The sequence below is a fragment of the Vanessa atalanta genome, chromosome 17 (assembly GCF_905147765.1).
Source record: "Vanessa atalanta chromosome 17, ilVanAtal1.2, whole genome shotgun sequence".
NCBI lineage: Eukaryota > Metazoa > Arthropoda > Insecta > Lepidoptera > Nymphalidae > Vanessa > Vanessa atalanta.
In genome coordinates this window covers 1,844,404-1,864,756 of record NC_061887.1, presented here as the reverse complement: position 1 = coordinate 1,864,756, position 20,353 = coordinate 1,844,404, and the positions used below count along the sequence as shown (strand labels likewise).

At 31.6% G+C, this 20,353-nt stretch overlaps 2 protein-coding genes across 3 annotated transcripts; both read left to right on the top strand.

Annotated features, from left to right (window-relative positions):
• Window positions 1–1,206: 1,206 nt before the first annotated feature.
• Window positions 1,207–8,185, top strand: LOC125070388 (cuticle protein 3-like). Its single transcript, XM_047680233.1, has 4 exons — window positions 1,207–1,238; window positions 2,866–3,049; window positions 4,592–4,819; window positions 8,008–8,185. The coding sequence occupies exons 1-4, from the start codon at window positions 1,230–1,232 to the stop codon at window positions 8,106–8,108; spliced, it is 522 nt and encodes a 173-aa protein (XP_047536189.1). The 5' UTR covers window positions 1,207–1,229; the 3' UTR covers window positions 8,109–8,185.
• A 2,275-nt stretch (window positions 8,186–10,460) lies between these two features.
• On the top strand, window positions 10,461–18,492 carry LOC125070462 (cuticle protein 3-like). Of its 2 annotated transcripts, XM_047680348.1 has the most exons (5): window positions 10,461–10,552; window positions 15,996–16,181; window positions 16,571–16,832; window positions 17,439–17,666; window positions 18,213–18,492. In XM_047680348.1, exons 3-5 carry the CDS (start codon window positions 16,589–16,591, stop codon window positions 18,362–18,364), a joined length of 624 nt encoding a protein of 207 aa, XP_047536304.1. In that variant the 5' UTR covers window positions 10,461–10,552; window positions 15,996–16,181; window positions 16,571–16,588; the 3' UTR covers window positions 18,365–18,492. The 2 variants fall into 2 exon arrangements, with proteins under 2 accessions (XP_047536304.1, XP_047536305.1); XM_047680349.1 differs by lacking the exon at window positions 15,996–16,181.
• The last annotated feature ends 1,861 nt before the right edge of the window (window positions 18,493–20,353 follow it).

Below are 20,353 nucleotides of genomic sequence, written 5' to 3'. Positions count from 1 at the left end.
CTCGTAGTGGCGGCCTGTAAGATGACTTTTCACGCCTCATTTGGAGGGACCCAGTATATAAGAGGAGGGGAACACGTGTGCTGGTAGAGAGTTCCATTTTTTGGCGGTGTGACAAAGAAAAGAGTTGCCGAAGTTCTTCGTGCGTGATGGAATTGATGTCACAGTTAGGCGGTGTCATCGCGAGCCAGCACGCGTATACTTGTGAAGGAAAGGAAGCAGGAATTAGAGAGAATAATTACTCAGAGCTCTCACCGTGTTACAGTCGATAGAAAGGAGTCAGTCAAATATAACTTTTTTGTTAAAATCAAACGCGCACGAAGTCGCGGGCACCGCTAGTAATATATATAACAAGATAAGAGGCCTTAAACTTGTCAATGAGAAATTATTTTTTTACCGAAGTGTAAGCCATAAATTAATAATGATTTTATTATAGTATTTAAAAGTTACACAGCTTCTATTCATTCTCTTATATGAATCCACTATTTTGACACTTATTACATTGACTTAAGCGCTAGAATAGTATGCTCAATGAAAACGCATTTGTTTTTATTGATTTCGATTCCAATTTTGTTAAAACTAGGTTAATTTAGTGCAATATATATTTACTGGTAGGGTTTTTTGTAAGACTGACTACCACCCACTCATGATATATTCAACGCTCAATATAAATGTTTATTATTGTTGTAATCTGGTTTGAAGGGTGAGTGAGCCAGTGTAACAGACACAAGGGACATAATATCTTAATTCCCATGTTGGTGGTTGTATATTCCCATTGTTCATTTTTTTATAATATCAATGTCCATGAAGTAAAAATGTATTTTATATTCATGTTTAAATTACTTTACACATTTCGTCTCTAATTGCACCAAAAAAATAATATTACATTAGATCAGTCCAGAATCGAACCTTCGACTTTCTTGTCACAAATAGCCTTTATAACATCAATCTGCTTAGATTATACTTTCTCGTTTATTTATTTGGACTTCCGTATCATTATCTATTTTAAAAATATAAATACAAAAACGACTTTATTTCATTAATGTTAGAGTTCAATTTATATATAGAGCTTAACCAATGAGACTGGCGTTTACTCTTCAATGTGCTACAGGTCTTAAGACGAACAGATTCTACATTTCAACCTTGACATTGCCAATATTGATGGTGTTTAGTATATAAACCGAGTTGGGAACCAGACTCATCATTCGAGGATCGTTACTTCAACCGGCAACATGAAATTGGTACGTCAAACGACCTATTATTATTTATCTTGAAAGACTTCATTAAAATCAGTTCAGAAAATTGCATATACTTTGACATCATCACGTGTATTGTGATTCTATTCAAAGGAAACTTAATAAACTAATCTGGTATACAGTGGAAATAACTTAATTTAAGATAAAACTCATCTCTCTTTGACACTGGTGATTGCTGGGTTCATTTTATTGCCGGGAATTTTGCTAATATTTATTTTTAATTTTGACCCATATAGTCTATCGATATGTCTAACTGATATAATGGAATATTTACTTACATAATGCGCTTTTAATATGACATATAATAATTAATTCTAATACTAATTCAACTAATATATTTAACACAAATATGCTTGGAAGTTAAATGGCCGTATATGTTGCTGAGGGGTGATTGTATAGATATATAGAGGAGCATGTGTATTATTTTTCAAATTATCTATTTAAAGTTTAATTAGTTATTAGTTAGCAAACTAAACAAACTAATTATTAACGCTACTATCTTTACTTGCTCAATTTCAAATCAGTTTAATAGTTTACATGAGTCCAAGTTATAGATGCCACGGGGCTTAGTGACGATAGTATATTTTGAACGTTTTAATAGTAAACAGTTATTATTAAAAGTATTGTTTAATGCATTTACTAACGTATAATAAATTTAGTCGATTTTAATTGTCAACTGCTAAAATAATATGTATTCGCTGAATTTAAATTTCGAATTACATCCGTTACAATTTTCGTTGGATAAGATGTGTTGGTCACAGCGGTCACTTAAAAATAAACTGTGTGCGGAGCCGATAATCTAATGCGCTTTTTATCGGAGCGAGAAAGGCTTAACATACGTTTGGACTTAAAGTATTTTTCCTATTTTATACTAAGACCTAATAAAATTAAAAACAACGTTACTCTTTTGTTCGATGTTTGCGTTTATTCTAAATATGAATTTATAATGTTTTTTTTCAAATACGAATATATCTTAGCTAAATAGTTCAATGTCACGTGATATATTATTATTATACATATTATTATTCAAAACCTGACTAAGTATATAATATGATGCTTCTCCCACATATTATCATAATGACTTAAGCTCCTACTTAAACATTAAATGCTTTAAATATGATCGATAGTTTTATACTGATTAAATAACATATATTAATTACATATATAAAAGCAGTGATATTCAAATTAAGTTTATTTTAAAATGTCGTAAGTAATAAAGTATGTATTTTGAAGATTTTTTTTTAATAAAGAAGATAGAGTACCTAGATAGAGCTCTGAATGTTATACTTATTAAATTTAAAATATATTAAAACATATAAATGACTTATCAATCAGAAGACCGCTCCTAGTATTTCATTCTGAGCACTTTCTGTACTATTTATGTAAAATAAAAAATATAATATTAACAAACATTAATAATGTACTATACAGACTTAAAATTAAATTATAAATAATTAATATATCGAATATATTATTTATTAAAAAGTAACGGGTTTCTGGTAATTTTAAATCCTTATTCCAAAGTACAAACTTGTTAAATGATTATTTTGATATTGTCTACGATAATCTTGTATGTTTTCTCTATACTAACTATACATTTTATTTGCTCTAGATCATCCTAGCAGCTATCATCGGCGCGTGCGCAGCTGCGTCGCTCCCCGGCTACGTGGCACCTCAGTACCGCGCCTACTACCAGGACAGGCCTCGCGCTGCATTGGAGAGGAATGCGGCCATTTTACGATCAGTGTCCGATGTCAACGAACAAGGATATCGTTTCGCTTACGACACGGAAAATGGTAAGTTGACACTTAAATAAGCAAAAAGACCTGCAATGTAAAATACATTTTTCAAACGATACTCTTTTTGGAACGAAACTCTAAAAACCGTCACGTAAAGAAAAAGCGTTATATCCTCTAGGCGACCGTTCCTCTCTTTCTATCTTATCTCTGTCTCTTTCTATATATACGATTTTATATCATATTATTTTTTGTTATTGTTTCAATTAATTGGGATTTTAATATTTTTTTTATGTCATTAAATCATTCTCATACATTGATAATTTATTTAATTGCGTATAAGTAATTTCGTTTTAACCAGGTGTCCAAGGATAACTCTCGTTTTATTTTGCCTAATCTTTCGTATTTTCATTCAAGAAATGGAAAAAAGAATAATGGTAAATCTTAGGTTTTACTGGAAAATCTTAAGATTTACCTTAGTTCGAGCTTTTACAGTAATACATATACAAAATAAAAAAAAAAATGTAACACAGGTGAAATATTTTAAATATGTGTTTATTTATATAAAGCCTTTTATAAATAAATCCATCAAAAGTTTTGTTATTATTACTCTAAAACGTTTGTTGGGCAAACCGTTGGATAAAAGCCTCATTTCAAAGGTTTATATATAAAAAGGTATATATGTAAAAGATATATATATATAGGTACAAGTAAATAGGCCATCTGATGGTAAGTGGTCACCATCACCCATAGACAATGGCACTGTAAGATATATTGGCCATTCCAACATCGCCAATGCGCTACCATCCTTGGAAACTAAGTTGTAAACTGTTATGTCCCTTGTGCCTTTAATTACACTGGTTCACTCGCCCTTAATTTTTGGCTGTAGAATATCTGATAAATGGGTGGTACCTACCTTTAAAATACTTTAAAACAATTGCTTTTGTTACCCTACCTTTAAACTTATGCAAATTAATCCTATATAAAATTTACATAAATATATGTATGTAAAATTTACGATCATTGCCACCTATAAAACTATTACAAAAATTTAAACAAGGTTAATGTTAAGACATGATGTATCGATATAATTTTGAAATCTGATATTTAAACGTTACGATTCTATTTTGTAGTAATGAAAAGCCTTCTGGTTTACGATACGTATTGTGACATAGAGGTCGCTCGTTCAATCTAGGCAGTATGAGATATTTTTGGAAACGTTGCTGTTTTCAAATTAATTATATGTTTAAAAGGGGATTTTTAATTTGGGTAGATTATTTTAAAAGCAATATAAACAGCCTATAAATGTTCGTCTGCTTGCCTGGGGAATGCTCTTCATTTGACACGATTAGGACCTTATTCCACTACGCGTTGGTGACATAGATTTTTATCTACCATATGTAGGTTTACTGACGATGTTTTTCAACACCGTGTGAAATTAGATGAATTAGGCATATGGAAACACTGTTAAGATTTTAGTGTATTGTATTTTCAAAATAATCTTAATGATAAATCAAATAGATCTCGAATCTTAATAAAATGTTTATATAATAACTACTATCGATTCATTAAGATAAATAGATTTTTATTAATAATTTTCAGGAATCCAAGCCGAGGAAACCGGTGTAGAAGCTAATGGAATTCAAGCTCAAGGCGGCTACTCGTACACTGGTGACGATGGCCAGATCTACAGCGTGAGGTACACAGCTGATGTGAATGGCTTCCAGCCCCAGGGTGCTCATCTGCCAACCGCTCCACCAGTACCCGAAGCTATTGCCAAGGCTTTACAGGAGAACGCTAGAGATGAAGCCAATGGCATCTTTGATGATGGTAAGCCCAAATATATGTTTGATCAGCCAACCACATCACAATTAATAACAATGCCTCAGATATAACGCACGCTGCGTGTTCAAGAAACCGTTTTATACCTAGATAACTTGGTGCATACCGTGATTTCTAAAAGTTGTACAATACCAAGATTCGGTAGTGTAGACACTGATAGAAATCGAAGTAAATCGAGTAATTTCGTTTTTATCAATCCGACTTTGAACCCTGTATACTTTGCAGCCGTATCAATTAGCCAAAAGGCTACTAAGGGAGTAAAATCAGTCTTATCCCTCTTGAGGAGCATTACATCGTATCGTAAGCCATCTGGTTAATGCTATCGTTCACAATCTATACACAGTAAAAAACAAAGTCGCTTCGAATCTGTACACTTTGATTTTTAATCTACGCAACGGATTTTAATGAGGTTTCCATCAATAAATAGAGTGATTCAAGAATAAGGTTTATGTGTATAATACAGGCATATTACAGTAAAGTAAAGGTCAGAATTTCAACTAAAGTAAAAACACGAATTATCTCTTTATGTTTTTTCTTCAACCTTAATGTTTTATATTGTACCCGTATGAAGCCGGGACGTGTAGCAATATTATAGTAATATATAATTAAATACTGAATAGCAATACAAATATTAATTAATCTGATAAAAATCTATCCCGTTCCATATTCGCATAGAACGAGACATATAACTATCGTTATCCCTTTCCCTCGCATAGGGATAAAAAAGGATTGGAAATTTAGTTATGCCAAAAGTTCTTATATTTTTAAATTGTGTACAATATAATTAATTTAAACGTTTTTAATAATCATTAATTTATCATAAACAGTAACATTAAAATTTCTAAAGAGATTTTTATACGCGTAAAATTATAAAAAAAAAATTCAAGTAATTTTCGCATTCATATCTCCGTTTTAATAAAGTTTGTGTGAATGAAATGAATATAGAAGGCCATATGGAAGAGAAAGAGACGGCGTATAATTTTGGCAACAGCTTGAAGAGTGAAAGTTACACTAAAACTCCTACATAATATTTCTTACACGCGTGTAATTTGATTATAGTTATTAACATGTGTTAATTTTCATAGCGTCCGAATGCGTAACTAAATATATTTATGAATTTGCCAACTGTGTTATATAAACTTATGTAGATTTTGTTACCTCTGTCTATTGTTGCCATTTAACGGTTTCTTTATATTTGGAAGAAAAATAAATCTCAAATTTTATGTCATTAAAGGATATTCAAATAAATAATAGAAATAACTTTTTGGCTAAATTTTAAATAATTATATTTTTTTAAAAAGTATTAGAATTTGTATTATGTACTTATATAATTTTTACTTTTATCTTAATTAGTTGAGTCTTATCCTTTATAATTACTGTCTAGGAAAGATAAAAAATGGCCTCTTCTATACCAAAACAAAACTCGCAAAACTATAATACCCCGAACTACATTAGTTCAAAATAACATCCTAGAATAACAGTACCACGGGGAACCAACTCATAAAGTTTTTTCCTATTGCAATACAAGTGCAAGCCAATTTTCAAATAATGAAGTATGTCAATCATAATTACTCATTATTCTAGTAACTTTGATATTAAGTCGAATTATCTTTACACTTTAACATCGTGGAATAATCATTAATCTTCTCTTCGTGTGATTTTAGCGACATTTACGTCAAGTTTCATCAAAAGATTCGTATCAAAATTTTAAATGAATTATTAGTTATAGTTAACTTCAAATATCTAATATTAGCCTTTAACCAGTACATAATAATTATAAATATTAAGGCCACTACACACACACACTAATACACACACATTAATTAAATGCAAATTAAATTTAAAAATAGTTACTGTACAAGTCATGACCGCGGGGATTGGTGTCAAGAATCAGCAGCATATCCTTGTTGAATCGCAAATTCTCTGAGTAAAATGGGAACCAGTCAGAATGGCAATAAGCCGAGGAGTTGCACTAGTTTTTTTCACCAGACGGCCTATTTAATCATCTGCCTTCCAAATAAAAAAAAAACAAACAATTACTTAAAGTATTTAAATTGCCCTTATATACTATATTGTATATTGTATTAGGTATTGACAAAACAAAAGATCTAACAGATGTAGTCTTAATTTTTTTTATAAAGGTAAGGATTTATTAAATTGGAAATATTTTAAATAGGACGAACTAATCTTTGTCTACAAGGATAAGTATCCGTCATTTCTTTTAACATTTCAAGATGGCAAACGATTGCAATACAAATTACAAATAATATTCTTGACGATTTCATATTTCTTGTTTCGACCGAGTCACGAATCTTTGATTCATCATGACAGCAACAAGGAACAACAATATACGAACCGATCACCTTAATATCAGGTTATGACCCGAGGCTTTTAAATCTTCGTTTTCTTCATGTTTTGTAAAACGCTTCCCCTTAAAACAAATACAAAGTATCTTTATTAGCATTAGCAGCCTGTAAATTTCCCACTGCTGGGCTAGAGGCCTCCATTCCCTTTGAGGAGAAGGTTTGAACATATTCCACCACGTTGCTCCAATGCGGGTTGGCGGAATACACATGTGGCAGAATTTCTGCTGTGGTTTGCCTGGGTTTGAACCATAAAAACATAATAACAAAGTATCTGGTAACTTCAAACTGTACTTGGTAAGCACCACCCATTATCTATCTTACCGTCAAACAGCAATACTTATTATTGTTGTGTTCCGATTTGGATGGTGAGTGGCCAGTGTAACTACAGGCAATAGAAACATAATATTATGGCTTCCAAGGTGGCGCATTGGCCATGTAAGTAATGGTTAATATTTCTTACGTGCCAATGTCGATTGCCAGTGGTGTCCACTGACCATCAGGTGGCCCAAAAATTAGCTTACTAATCTATATTATAAAAAAGCTGATTAGTAGTCCACAGAATCAGATAATTGATATGCACAGTGCATTGTTATGTTTTACGTTATTATTGAAAAAATATTAGCTTTTAAACATCAAAATAATATTTTTTACTATCTAAAAAATATATATTTCTGATTATTGTCTTCGATGTCAAACATTTTCTTCGTATCGTTTTGTCTTGCTCTTTCGCCTTCTTATATCAAATTAAACTTGAAAGTTGTATCTAGTCACTTCATATAACTAAACATTCTTTTCTTTTAAAAATTTCAGGTAGCTACCATGCGGGTAAATACGATCAAGGCGTATTTGCTGCTCGCACCTACACTACCCCGAGGTACATAGCGCCCTTCGGAAAGCCCTACCGCTTCTGAACAACACGTATTCGTGCCATCGATTAGACTAAGTTTTGTACAGTGCAATGTTTACGCAATAAATTGATTATCATTTTTATTTTTATTTTACTTTATTCGTAATTCAACTTATCTCATATTATTGAAGCTTCAGAGAAATAATCGTTGCGGTTGTCTGTTTAATTTGTTGTGATTTCATTCGACCATTAAAAAAACATTAAACAATTTAGCCATGCGAGACAAGGGTCAATTACCCTTGTACAAGTAAAATATTTTAGTAATGTGCGCAACTCAAACATCACTAATCATAGTTAAACGCGTTACTTGCAATCACATCAAGTAATTTATTAGTCAATTCTAACACAAAAAACCACCTTCACTCGAGTAAATTTTCTTCGACCAATTTTTAAATCAGTCGCTATAAACACAGGCTAAATAAACTTCCAGTTAAATTGATTAAATTAAAACTCCTTTAACCCACTACACAATAACTATCGCAGGTCATATTCATTTAGTCTTTCATTTAATTGACCTGAACTGAACTACACATATTGTTTTTTTTTAATTCATCTATTCAACAATTCAAAAATCAAATAACCACGAATCATGGAACCACAAAAAAGCTGAAAGGTCATCTTGACTATCTTTCCGTATATTTATTAATTATTTAATTATCTCTGTTATAACTAGCTCATGCAACCTCATCTGCAGCCTTATGAGATCAATAAGGGTCCAAGTTTACATAATAAACACAAACCTTTATGTAAGACTAAAATTACAATCAAAAACTAGTTAGATTTGTGGTCCTAGAATAACTCCTCAGTATGTGCTTTGGTATTAGTACTTCAAATTTAGAAAAAATAAAACCATATTAAATTAAGCCAAAGGAGATTTTTATAAACTGTCATCGGAATATTACGAAGTATAAAACGGATGAGAGAAGTTATTTTTAATTAGGTTCAAGGTAAATGTGTTACTATTGAATCTAGCACACTCACCTTTTAAACCATAATAGCAATACTAAAGAATGATGTTTAGCAGTGGGATAACTTGTGATTTGTATCTACTAAACAGCATTTTACCGTTCACTAGCATTTAAGAAAGTATATATTTTGATATAAATGTATATATAAATAGAGCCGAGATGGCCCAGTGGTTAGAACGCGTGCATCTTAACCGATGATTTCGGGTTCAAACCCAGGCAGGCACCACTGATTTTTCATGTGCTTAATTTGTGTTTATAATTCATCTCGTGCTCGGCGGTGAAGGAAAACATCGTGAAGAAACCTGCATGTGTCTAATTTCAAAGAAATTCTGCCACATGTGTGAATAGAGTGGTGGAATCACCAAGCCGCATTGGAGCAGCGTGGTGGAATATGCTCTATAACTTCTCCTCAAAAAGGGAGACGAGGCCTTAGCCCAGCAGTGGGAAATTTACAGGCTTTTTATGTTTATTTATGTATATATATATATTTATATTTATTTTCCTAGGTACGAGCGACTTTACCCATTGAATACTTCTAATCCTCATTAGAAGATTCTTACGGAAATAAATATGTGCAGAAATTTGGAAATTTTCAGATACCTTAAAATCTATATTAGTAGTTTACACGGTTTTTTTTATTTACGTATTCCATTACGAATTAAATATTCATCAAGACAGAAGACCACCATAAGACAGGACAATGTTCATCAAATAAATATTTCACTTTAACTTAAGTGTCATCACCTACGTATCCCAGCGCTGGGCAATGTTCACTTGACTTATCTTTTATTTTTATATATTTTCATAACTCCTTAGAAGATAAATTAAATCCTAATCCACTATTCCTATCATAAATATCGCTGTTGATTTATACTCGGTGACAAGCCCGTCTGGGTAGGTACCACCCACTTATCAGATATTCTACCGCCAAATAGCATTGTTGTGTTCCGGTTTGAAGGGTGAGTGAGCCAGTGTAACTATAGACACAAGGGCATAACATCTTAGTTCTCAAGGTTGGTGGCGCATTGGTGATGTAAGGAATGGTTAATATTTCTTATAGCGCCATTGTCTATTGGCGATGGTGACCACATACCATAAAAAAATGGAATTAAGAAATATCGCGAGTTATAGTTTATCCAAGTTAAAAAAAAATGTCATCTAGATTTAAGCTGCAACTTCGGATCCTCAACTTTTGTCCATTGGGCCACCTTATCTATCATCGACATCATCAATCCAAACAATGCAAGGGTATTAATATATAATTAGGGATTTACAAATGAGACGTTTCCGACAAGTACAATCTGTAATAATCTCGTCATGTATCATTTTACAAGCCGCAAGAAATAATTGCGTGTTGTTTTATTATTCATTGTTCTCGTTAGCGAGATGTGGCGAGTTCAGGTCAGTGTGCAAATGTCAGACGAATCCGGGAACTGTTCCACTAATCGTTAGCTGTTAAAAAAATATTTTTAGTATTTAGGTGAGTTTTAAATATACCCTGTTCAAGTTAGCTTGATCTTTTTGATACTTGTAAATTTTTCTGATCGACATAACTTTGCAATTACTAACATATTATTTTCTTAATTTAATGATTTTAAAAATTGTAAATATTTAAAAAAAAATACATATAATACAAAATCTACCACCGGTTTAGCACCTCGGACCTGAGAAGAACCGGCGAAAGAAACTCAGCGGGATATATTATTTTTTTTTTTACCATTTTGCACGTACAATGATAATTATATTTTAGATATTTGAAACAGCCTGAATATATAGGATTAGTAGTCTTTTTTTGGTTACGCAGTTCAAATAAATGTCTCTTCATTTAATCATATAAAATGAATGTTAGTATATCCATTGGAGAATAATACCTTGCGACGATTACCATGAAAGCTATACATAATTTTTTATATTGTTATACTATTTGTCGTAATTTTACAATATCCCAAGTTCACCAACTAACGATACGTATCGCACCGTATCATAATCACAATTGGTGCATATACAAAGGCAGTCTGTCTGCACATTATAATTCAACTTGCTGGGCTGATATAGCCCACTGGTTATTTATCACATTATTAATTATAGTGGTTTTAGTATAGAGTTCATAACCAGGCAACCTTGAGCTGAATTTTGATGTGTTTTAACGAGTGTTTTTTTATCTAGTATATATAACGGACTTTTGAAATGGACCACCCGGTGGTAAGTGGTACCACTGCCCGTAAATGTTATTTTGTATAATAATTAATTATATAGAAAGACATATTAATCGTTATAATCAACATTATGTCCCCTGTACCCGTAGTTACATGGCTAACTAGTTTATAAACAAATAATGTAATATTAGTTTTCGTTAAAACCAGGCTGTTATTTGATCTGTTCCGCAAGATGTATAACGTATAAAGAAGTCATTAAAATCTATGTTAAGTCGTATTTATTTCTAACTTTCTGAATTTCTCTTTTTACGAGAAAGACAATGGTTATTATTAAACATTTTTTTTTGCACGTACACGTCACGTACATGTATATACCAGCTCTGAATGTTTTATCACGATGAATAATTCTTTCTAAAATTATATAATAGAATATAAAAAAGAATACTTCAAAAATTGCAATTTAAATTTAAATTAGAATAACTCAAGATTCCCCCACTCTTTTATATGTATAGTAATGTAAAATAAATTAGTGATGTACGCTTTTGATTCTACTGACGAAAAAAAAAACATCTCTCTAAATCCACAGGAACATACAGTGTAACACTTCTTTGGTATTTATTGTCTGTCTGTACATAGCAAATTACGCGTAACCTCTTCGTATCGTCTGATAGCATTGTTCGAATATTTAACTTAACAATACATCAATACACGTCGTGTTAATTTGACTAGGGCTGCCAACCGTTTTGTATTCACAGGACTCGTCCTGCTGGTTTATTTAAAATTAATCGAATACAATTGTGTTTAATTTTAACAACATTTTTAATTAAAGTATTTAATAATAATGTACTTTAATACTTAAGCTAGTGTTAGGCTATTATTTTGTTTTATTTTTGTGTGTCTTTGTACAATTTAATAAATTAGTCTTTGAGTGTTCTTCGGCCTTAAGTTCAACCGATCAAAATCTTACATATTTAGAAAATAATACGTCACTAACAAAATTGCATTGTAATATTATTATCATCAATATATGTGAACACAGGTTTATTTAACATATTTAAGTTCTGAGTTATATATTGGACTGCCTCGTTAGTCTAGTGGCTAAATATAGGGCCACAGATTCCCAGACTCTGGGTTCAAATCCCAGGTTTAAAAATATTGGGATTTTGTGTCGCAAAACTCTCAACAACAGCTCGGAGTCTTAAAGTTGGAAGTGTGTACTCTCCGTTCCTCGGAATTCTATTACAAAGTCAATACGTGTCTATTTTATTTTGGTAGTAACTTAAACGAAATAACAAATCAAGCTCAACAAGATATGAACACACTAGTTCATTGGTTTCAACAAAATTTACTTACGATCAATGCATCTAAAACTAGTTACGTCATTTTTAAACCCAAGAACAAAAACATTCCAGTACACACTCCTCTCGAAATTAATAACCAAAAACTGCAACAATTACAATTTGAAAAATATTTAGGACTTCGATTAGACGATTGTTTGAACTGGAAGGTACAGATTGCCCACGTAAGATCAAAGCTCTGTTCTTTAATGGGTAAGCTACGTAACTTCATTCACTGCGTTCCGCGGCAAGTGCGACTGATAATATACAATTCTTTAGTAAAGCCACATTTACAATATTTAATTGAAATTTGGGGTTTTGCTCCAAAAAGCAATTTAAAGGACCTACAAATTGCACAAAATAAAATCATTAAAATATTATTTAATTACGATTATTTAACACCTACAGTCAAATTGTATAAGGAGACACAGCTCATGAATATAAAACAATTACATGCATATGGCACTTGTATATTAATAAGAAAAATCCTGAATAAATCAATTAATTCACAAATCCCATTCACAAAAGTTCATCAAGCTCACACCCGTAGTAGCCGAAGGGGAGACCACATCTTATTACCTCAAGTCCAAACCACTTTAGGTATGCGCACCGTGATCTTTGCTGGAGTACAAATCTATAATAAATTACCTAAAGAGATAAAAAATGCAAATTCATTTAAAATCTTTAAAATTAAACTAAAAAAACATATAGTACATGACAATACATTATTAAAATAAAATAAATAACTTAAGCTAATGCAAATAAAAAAAAAAATAAAAAAATTTATATATATATATAAATAAAATTAAATAGAATAAAAATAAAGTATGAAATAAATAACTAATGATCAAACTGTTTTTGTTACTCTGTGTCTATGAGTTTGCATTTCTTATCGCTGTTTTGTACACAATTATTGTTGCTTTGAGGGTATGTTTTAGATTCCTTGTTTAAAACAAAATTTATTGTAAGAATAATATGTTAAACTAGTGATATTATGATTGTCGAAGTTTAAATTTAAAATATGTTTATAGACATAATTTTCTCAAGTAAGTGAAATGTAATTTCTTTTTGAGAAATAAAGTATCTTTAACCATAAGTCAATATTGTATCGCGTTTCGTATCACAGCAATGATATGCATCGGCGATGAGAATACCGAAGCAGCAAATGATACATTTTATCCGGACTCAGCGTAATATTTGTTTAATTTTTGGTTTTTAATTTTGTCCTGATTTCCACTTTAGTATGGTTACCCCAGTACAACTTCAATTGAATTCATTTTGAATTTAAGTTATTACAAACAACAGTCGTATAACTCATCGGACAAGATTCTATTGTGAAGTATTACATCTGTATAAGTTTATTGTTATTGCCGTGGCATAACAGATTGTTAATATTTGCTTCGGTATATTTTTTATTTAGAAAGGCAACACGTAATTGGACCATTTTTTATAGCATAGACATTAGCACTACAAATAGTTAATTAACCATTCCTTACATCGCCAATGCGCCATGGATAGATCTTAGTCTCTATGATCGTCGGTGCGTTGATGATGTATAAATAGTTTGCGGTACTCGCAGTACCAGTGGCTATTGCTGATGTTGACCTTTTAATTAGTCTTAAACTTCCTAAAGAAGATTTGCAACAGCCTGTAAATGTCCCAATACTTGCCTGAGGACTTCTCTGCTTTCGAGAAGATTCGGAGCTTATTCCATCATGCTGTTCCGATGATGTTTGGTGGAAATCCATGTTGACTTACGATGTTTTCCTTCAGCGCCGAGCCGAGAACTCATTTAGAGTTATAAAGACAAATAAAGTACATTAGAATTCTAGCAAATAAAATGTATTAACAATGGGCCATCACGACTCTCTTTAAATAAATGTTTGTATTTATATACAGCGTAGTAAATAGGTCAAGTTATATTAAACGATGGTTGCAGGCTTGAGTCATGACAAATACCATTAAAGTTTCACGTGCTGAATTTGTGTTTAGAAAATATATTTATTTGCTCAACGGTGCAAAACCATAGACTTAATCTAACCAAAAAAAACTGCCATACCTAAATTAATCGCAGTGAAACAGCGTTAAGAGACTCCAAATCTATTAAAATTTTTTGCTCCGTTGTGGTAAGAATAATACTATTTATTTTACTTGGTTATAGGGCTTTGTTCGAACTCGCGAACAATTTTCTCGTAGTGTTGTGTCTTCCAGTTTAAAGGGTCAGTGACTATTGGCACAATGGATATACAATTGTAGTTGCCAAGGTTGGCGCATTAATGATGTAAGAGATGACTATTTATCGGACTGGCCCATTTGCCAGACTGCCTACCTAAAAATTAAAAATTATAATTAAAATTTTTAATATTTAAATGCATGTCTTGTTTCCATTGAGGTTTGGTCGTGTTTTAAACGTACTCGAAATATAACAACGTTAAAAAATTTAATACCTCTATTGTATAGCGAAAGTATAATTGAACGTAACAAACATATTAGCCTAGAATTATTTAAAGCACTTAATTTATGAAATAACACTTAAATTATATATTTATTCTTAATTGTTATTATTTAAATGTAGACCACAGATTCTCGTAGAACTGACATTTAAAAATTAAAATACAATGTACTTTCGTGTAGAGGTAATATTGTTAAGATTGATTTTACTCAGTCGCGCTAAAACTTCTAATTAAATTTGGCAGAGTGAGTCATGGCTAAAATAGGAAATAGCGCCGAGCGAGACCTCCTTTCTCAAAAATACGTTGATCTGTTATTCGTTTGATTTTTCAATTTGTTTAAATATAATTATTATGATATTTGATACTTTTATTATTGAACAATGAAGATCGAATTTTTCTTTTGTTTTTACATCGTTTTAATTGTGATTTACATCGTCGTAAAATGTGTGGCATAGCAAACATTTCATAAAATCTAGCATCATAATATTATATTTTACAAATATTATTTATTTGTGTGAACTGATCTTTTGAAATATAAAAAAGAACTAAACGAAACAAGAAGAAAAAAATATACATCTATTAAAATCAATACAAATTCATTTTATAATAATAAAAATATGCCCTTATGCTCAAATTATATACAATTGCCACATCTATCACTTACTATGGTCTGTCCAAAATCCGCTCTACTTGTTCAGTGATCGGGTGCATCTTGTTACCTAACAGATACCATCTTACAGAGACCACTTATACCATGGACCTTTCGTATTTTTTTTAAATATTGTGTTTACGTTTTAAAACCTATACAAATGAGTGTTTTATTCTAAAAGCTAAATTAATAATTAATTGGTATATCTCACTTTTTTTTTTAATAAATTATAATATGTTGATTATTTTTTGTGTTGATATGTATATGTTAATTATTTTGCAAACATCTATCTCAAATATTGCTGTTCTTATTTTATTGTAATTTGCAGTATTAATCCAACAATTATATGTGGTCAGAAAAGTTCTTAGTTCCTGCAATGTTACTGAAAACGATACGTTAAATAAAGCGAAGTGGAAGCAAAAGTCTTGGAAGGTAGATCCCACCATCAGATGGGAATAATAAATGCACAGGAGAGGGAGAGAGAGAGAGAGAGAGAGAAGTCAATAACACATAAGTGAATAACTATTTTATAATTATTAAGTAAAATAAATATATCATTTTTTTTTACTATGTTCATACTTTTAGTGGTATCACCGCTAATAACACAGTTCTTATTAAGTCAGAAGTGTGACTTCATAAGAACGTGCGTATATAGAAATTATTTAGTATAAAAACGGTTGGGTGAAATTTTTTTTACGCATTCAAGTTCTAAAGTTCTTGTAAAACAGTCAATATGAAACTGGTAGGTTTTAAAAATATTTATTTTAAATTTAGAATTGTAATTTTGCTTTTTAATTATCTAGTCCAATTTAGGTTTTTTTTTTATAATTTTGACCATTTAAAAAAAACAAAATTCCTTTATACTTATGTAATCTACTAATATTTACTTTGTCTATATTCCAGATCACATCTTTCACGGCTATGGTGGCGGCAGCATCAGCTGGCCATATCTTCAACCAACCACAGGCCGAGCACTACGCAAATGCTGCCGATATCTACCAATCGGCGGTTGAATACCAACAGCCTGGTGTGCAAGCCGGACATTCATACTCCGCGCACGATTTGGCCTATCAGAGACCCTCAGCTGAGAAAACGGCTAAGACTTTAGCCTATCATTCGGAAAATAATGGTCACAGCTACCATTACGCCTATGAAACTGATAACGGTGAGCATATATAGTTTCATTATAACTTTTGGTACTTTAATTACAACATAAACAAATTTTATGTGCACAAAAAGCTATGACGATAACTTGATATGGAAAGTGAAGTTAGGAATCAAATGATTTATCCTTATTAATTAAAATTATGTTATAATTGGAGAACTTATTCCAGAATGTCTCATATAGAAATCATAATGTTATAAAAAAAAATGTCATAAATAAAAAAAATATATCCCGCTGAGTTTCTTTCGCCGGTTCTTCTCAGGTCCGAGGTGCTAAATTCCGAACCGGTGGTAGATTTTTGACAATTAATAAGCAAGTGCAAACACTTCTATATTGAATAAAGATCTTTGACTTTGACTTGACTTTAACTATATAGATCTATTTGTATTGACAGAATTTATAGAATTTGTAAGTCTTTGTCCGAAAACTGAATCTTGCATGGCAAGATTTAACGGAGATCAAACAAGGCGTAACTGTAACGTCTCCACAAATTAAGATATTTTTGTTAATTGCGTTTGAGCGATTATAATATCCTAAACCTAATTGAATTAAAAAATAAATTTAAGAGGTATACATTGGTAATCATTTTATCATTAATATTTCCAGGTATCAAAGCCCAAGAAGTAGGCCACGTCGGCAAAGGCACCCAGGCTGAAGGCGCCTACTCCTATACCGGAGATGATGGCCACACCTACACAGTAAAGTACACTGCTGATGAAAACGGCTTCCAGGCCTACGGCGATCATCTGCCCACCTCCCCGCCAATTCCTGAAGCGATCTTAAAATCTTTGGAAGAAAATGCGAAGGCTGAAGCCAATGGCATTTATGATGATGGTAAGTGTTTTTCATATGCTTCTCTTAGAAAACATATTTATATAATATTTTATCGATAGTAGATGGTGCAGATCCAGATAATGGCAGATAAATACACTTGTCAATAAACATCAATACTTCGTGTTACTGTCCAGGTTTTAATGGTGACTGGATCGTATTATTCAATGATATATATTTATTTGTAATACGTCATACTGTAAACTACAAATCTTCACAACCAAATGACCAAAATTGTAATAAAATTTATAATATATACCAATCGACAAAAAGCCAATGTAATCATAAACACGAGACATAACTAATCTCGCCCATATCAATCAGATTTACGTATTTGAAAATGGAGTAAAAATTAAATTTGTATGAATTCGGTCATATTAAGGAACACTTGCATATGACTATGGAGAAAATGAAAATAAAACAGCTGAGAACCCTTGATTTGTAGCACATTGACGGATAATGAATCGGATATTTTATGTACTGTGCAAATAAAAATATTGCAATAGTAAAAGCCAATACGTCTAATGATTAACAAATGTTTATTTCCAGGTCACTACCATGAACAACAACCAGGTCACTACCATGAACAACAACAACAGACTGAAAGCTACCATGATGGTGGCGTTCAGTACCACGAACAGCAACTCCAAAGCTACAACAATGCCGTTCATGCCGCAACTGACTCCGGCTACCATCATTAATAATTAATTGTTGTTGAAACTGTTGATTTCTAGCTTTTGTTATTCTGTTAAACTTTTAGTTATTTGTTGTTAGTTGAAGCCAATTTGTTATTGTTGTTTTGTTTTGTTGTTTCAATAATTAGTTCCTAATATTTTAAAGGTTGCATAAAAAAACCTCTATATAGTCTAAGTATGAAGATCTCTTATCAAAACTTCTCGCTATTAATAAATGATTTTTAAAAAATGATCTTATGTATTTTTCTTAGTAATTATCTGAATTTATAAAATTGTTTTTACTTGTCTATTAACGCACAATTGGAAGCATGATAATAAGCATCTGCTGTATATTACTTGGTCGTGGGACTGTGTGCAAGTCTAAGTAGATACCATACCACACCCACTGACCTGATATTCTACTATCAAGATTAGTTTGGTAGTAGAATATTAGCTTACTGTTTGGTAGTAGAATATTAGCTTAGTATTCTTGTATTTCTGTTTGCAACACCAGGGTCTTGCAGATGCATTGTCGGCCTTTAATGTATGTAGGCTCTTTTCTTGAAGTTTCCCAAGTTGTATCGGTTCAGAAAAAATGCAGACGAAAGTTTCCACAGAGTGGTTAGTTTAGGTGTTGAATATTTTAGGTACCTACATATTTCCAAATGCACATCACAAAAATGATATGATGTTCCTCCTATTTCTTTTATATTTCCTAATAATCGTAGCCCATGTCCGAATTTAAGTCAAAATAAAAGAAAGGTCACTTTGTCTTGTAAATTTATCATTTTGTTAAATCATCAAGGAACTCAACTTGCTAAACTCTTACATTAGAAATGTATAGTAACATTTTAAACGTTATCAAATTGATATAATATATATATTTTATATTCCTAGTTAACGTCTAGCTTGCAATTAAATATCTAAATATTCGAAACGACTTTCGTATCACCTACAATTACGTGATAGACAGCATCGGTGTTATTAGCATTAATTAAGTGTTTAAAAAAACAAATGTTTTTAACTAACGAGAGAAATAACACAAACTCTATAACAATTGCTATTAACATTTTTAATTAATTATTAATGAATAAGTATTTTCAAACATTTAATTAATACACGATGCGTAATTTAACCTTAAACAAATTAATTAGTGTTGCTTTTAATAGAATCCGATAATGATTCACAGCCTACGAATTAATATAATGTTTCTTCAGACCTACGAGTCTACCCACAAGGTAGTTCTTTTGTAAATATATTACTCATTTTTTTTTTTGTAGTATTAAGGGTGTCCTAAATATGACAGGATGAGATCGGATTGGGTCAGGATTACGATCAAGCACTAGGAGTAGGTGTGAGTGAGATGATATTTTCATCCCCGGCGGAGTACTTCGCTGAGTCGCAAGTGGACAGCGTGGGATCAAACTCGTGGGATCAACGATCACGTAGCCTATATGTACAAAGAACAACAGCTGTTGTTTTAACGATAATAAATCAGTAAGAAAGATGTTCTTAATAAAGAAATGAAATAATTATTAATAATCGTAACAATTCCTAGAATGCTAAACACCAGTATTAAAAAGAATGGTTGGCCACTAAGCCATCAGTTTCATCGTCATTTCATTCATCTGGTTTCCAGGTCACAGAACTTTAAGCACTGCCAATGTCCAAACTACAGGCAGTAATTGAAAATTCCTTTAAAACCCCAATTATAGGATAACCCGGACTTTGTATTAAGATACCCATTTTTTTTTTGTATAAATTAAAAGAAACTGTTAAATAAATTTAAAGAGATCGCTTGTTTAAATCTTTCAGCAATTCACTCATAAAAAAAAGATGTTTGTAACTATATAAAAAGTTTATAGACATAAATAGACAGAGGTTGTGTGGAAGACCATGCTTCCTACACAATATAATCGATTGTAATACTTAACATTCTAGTGCCTTCAGGGTGATTTGATTCACTTTGACCCGATGACATTTAAGTTTAAACGATAGACAATAGTTTGTGATCTC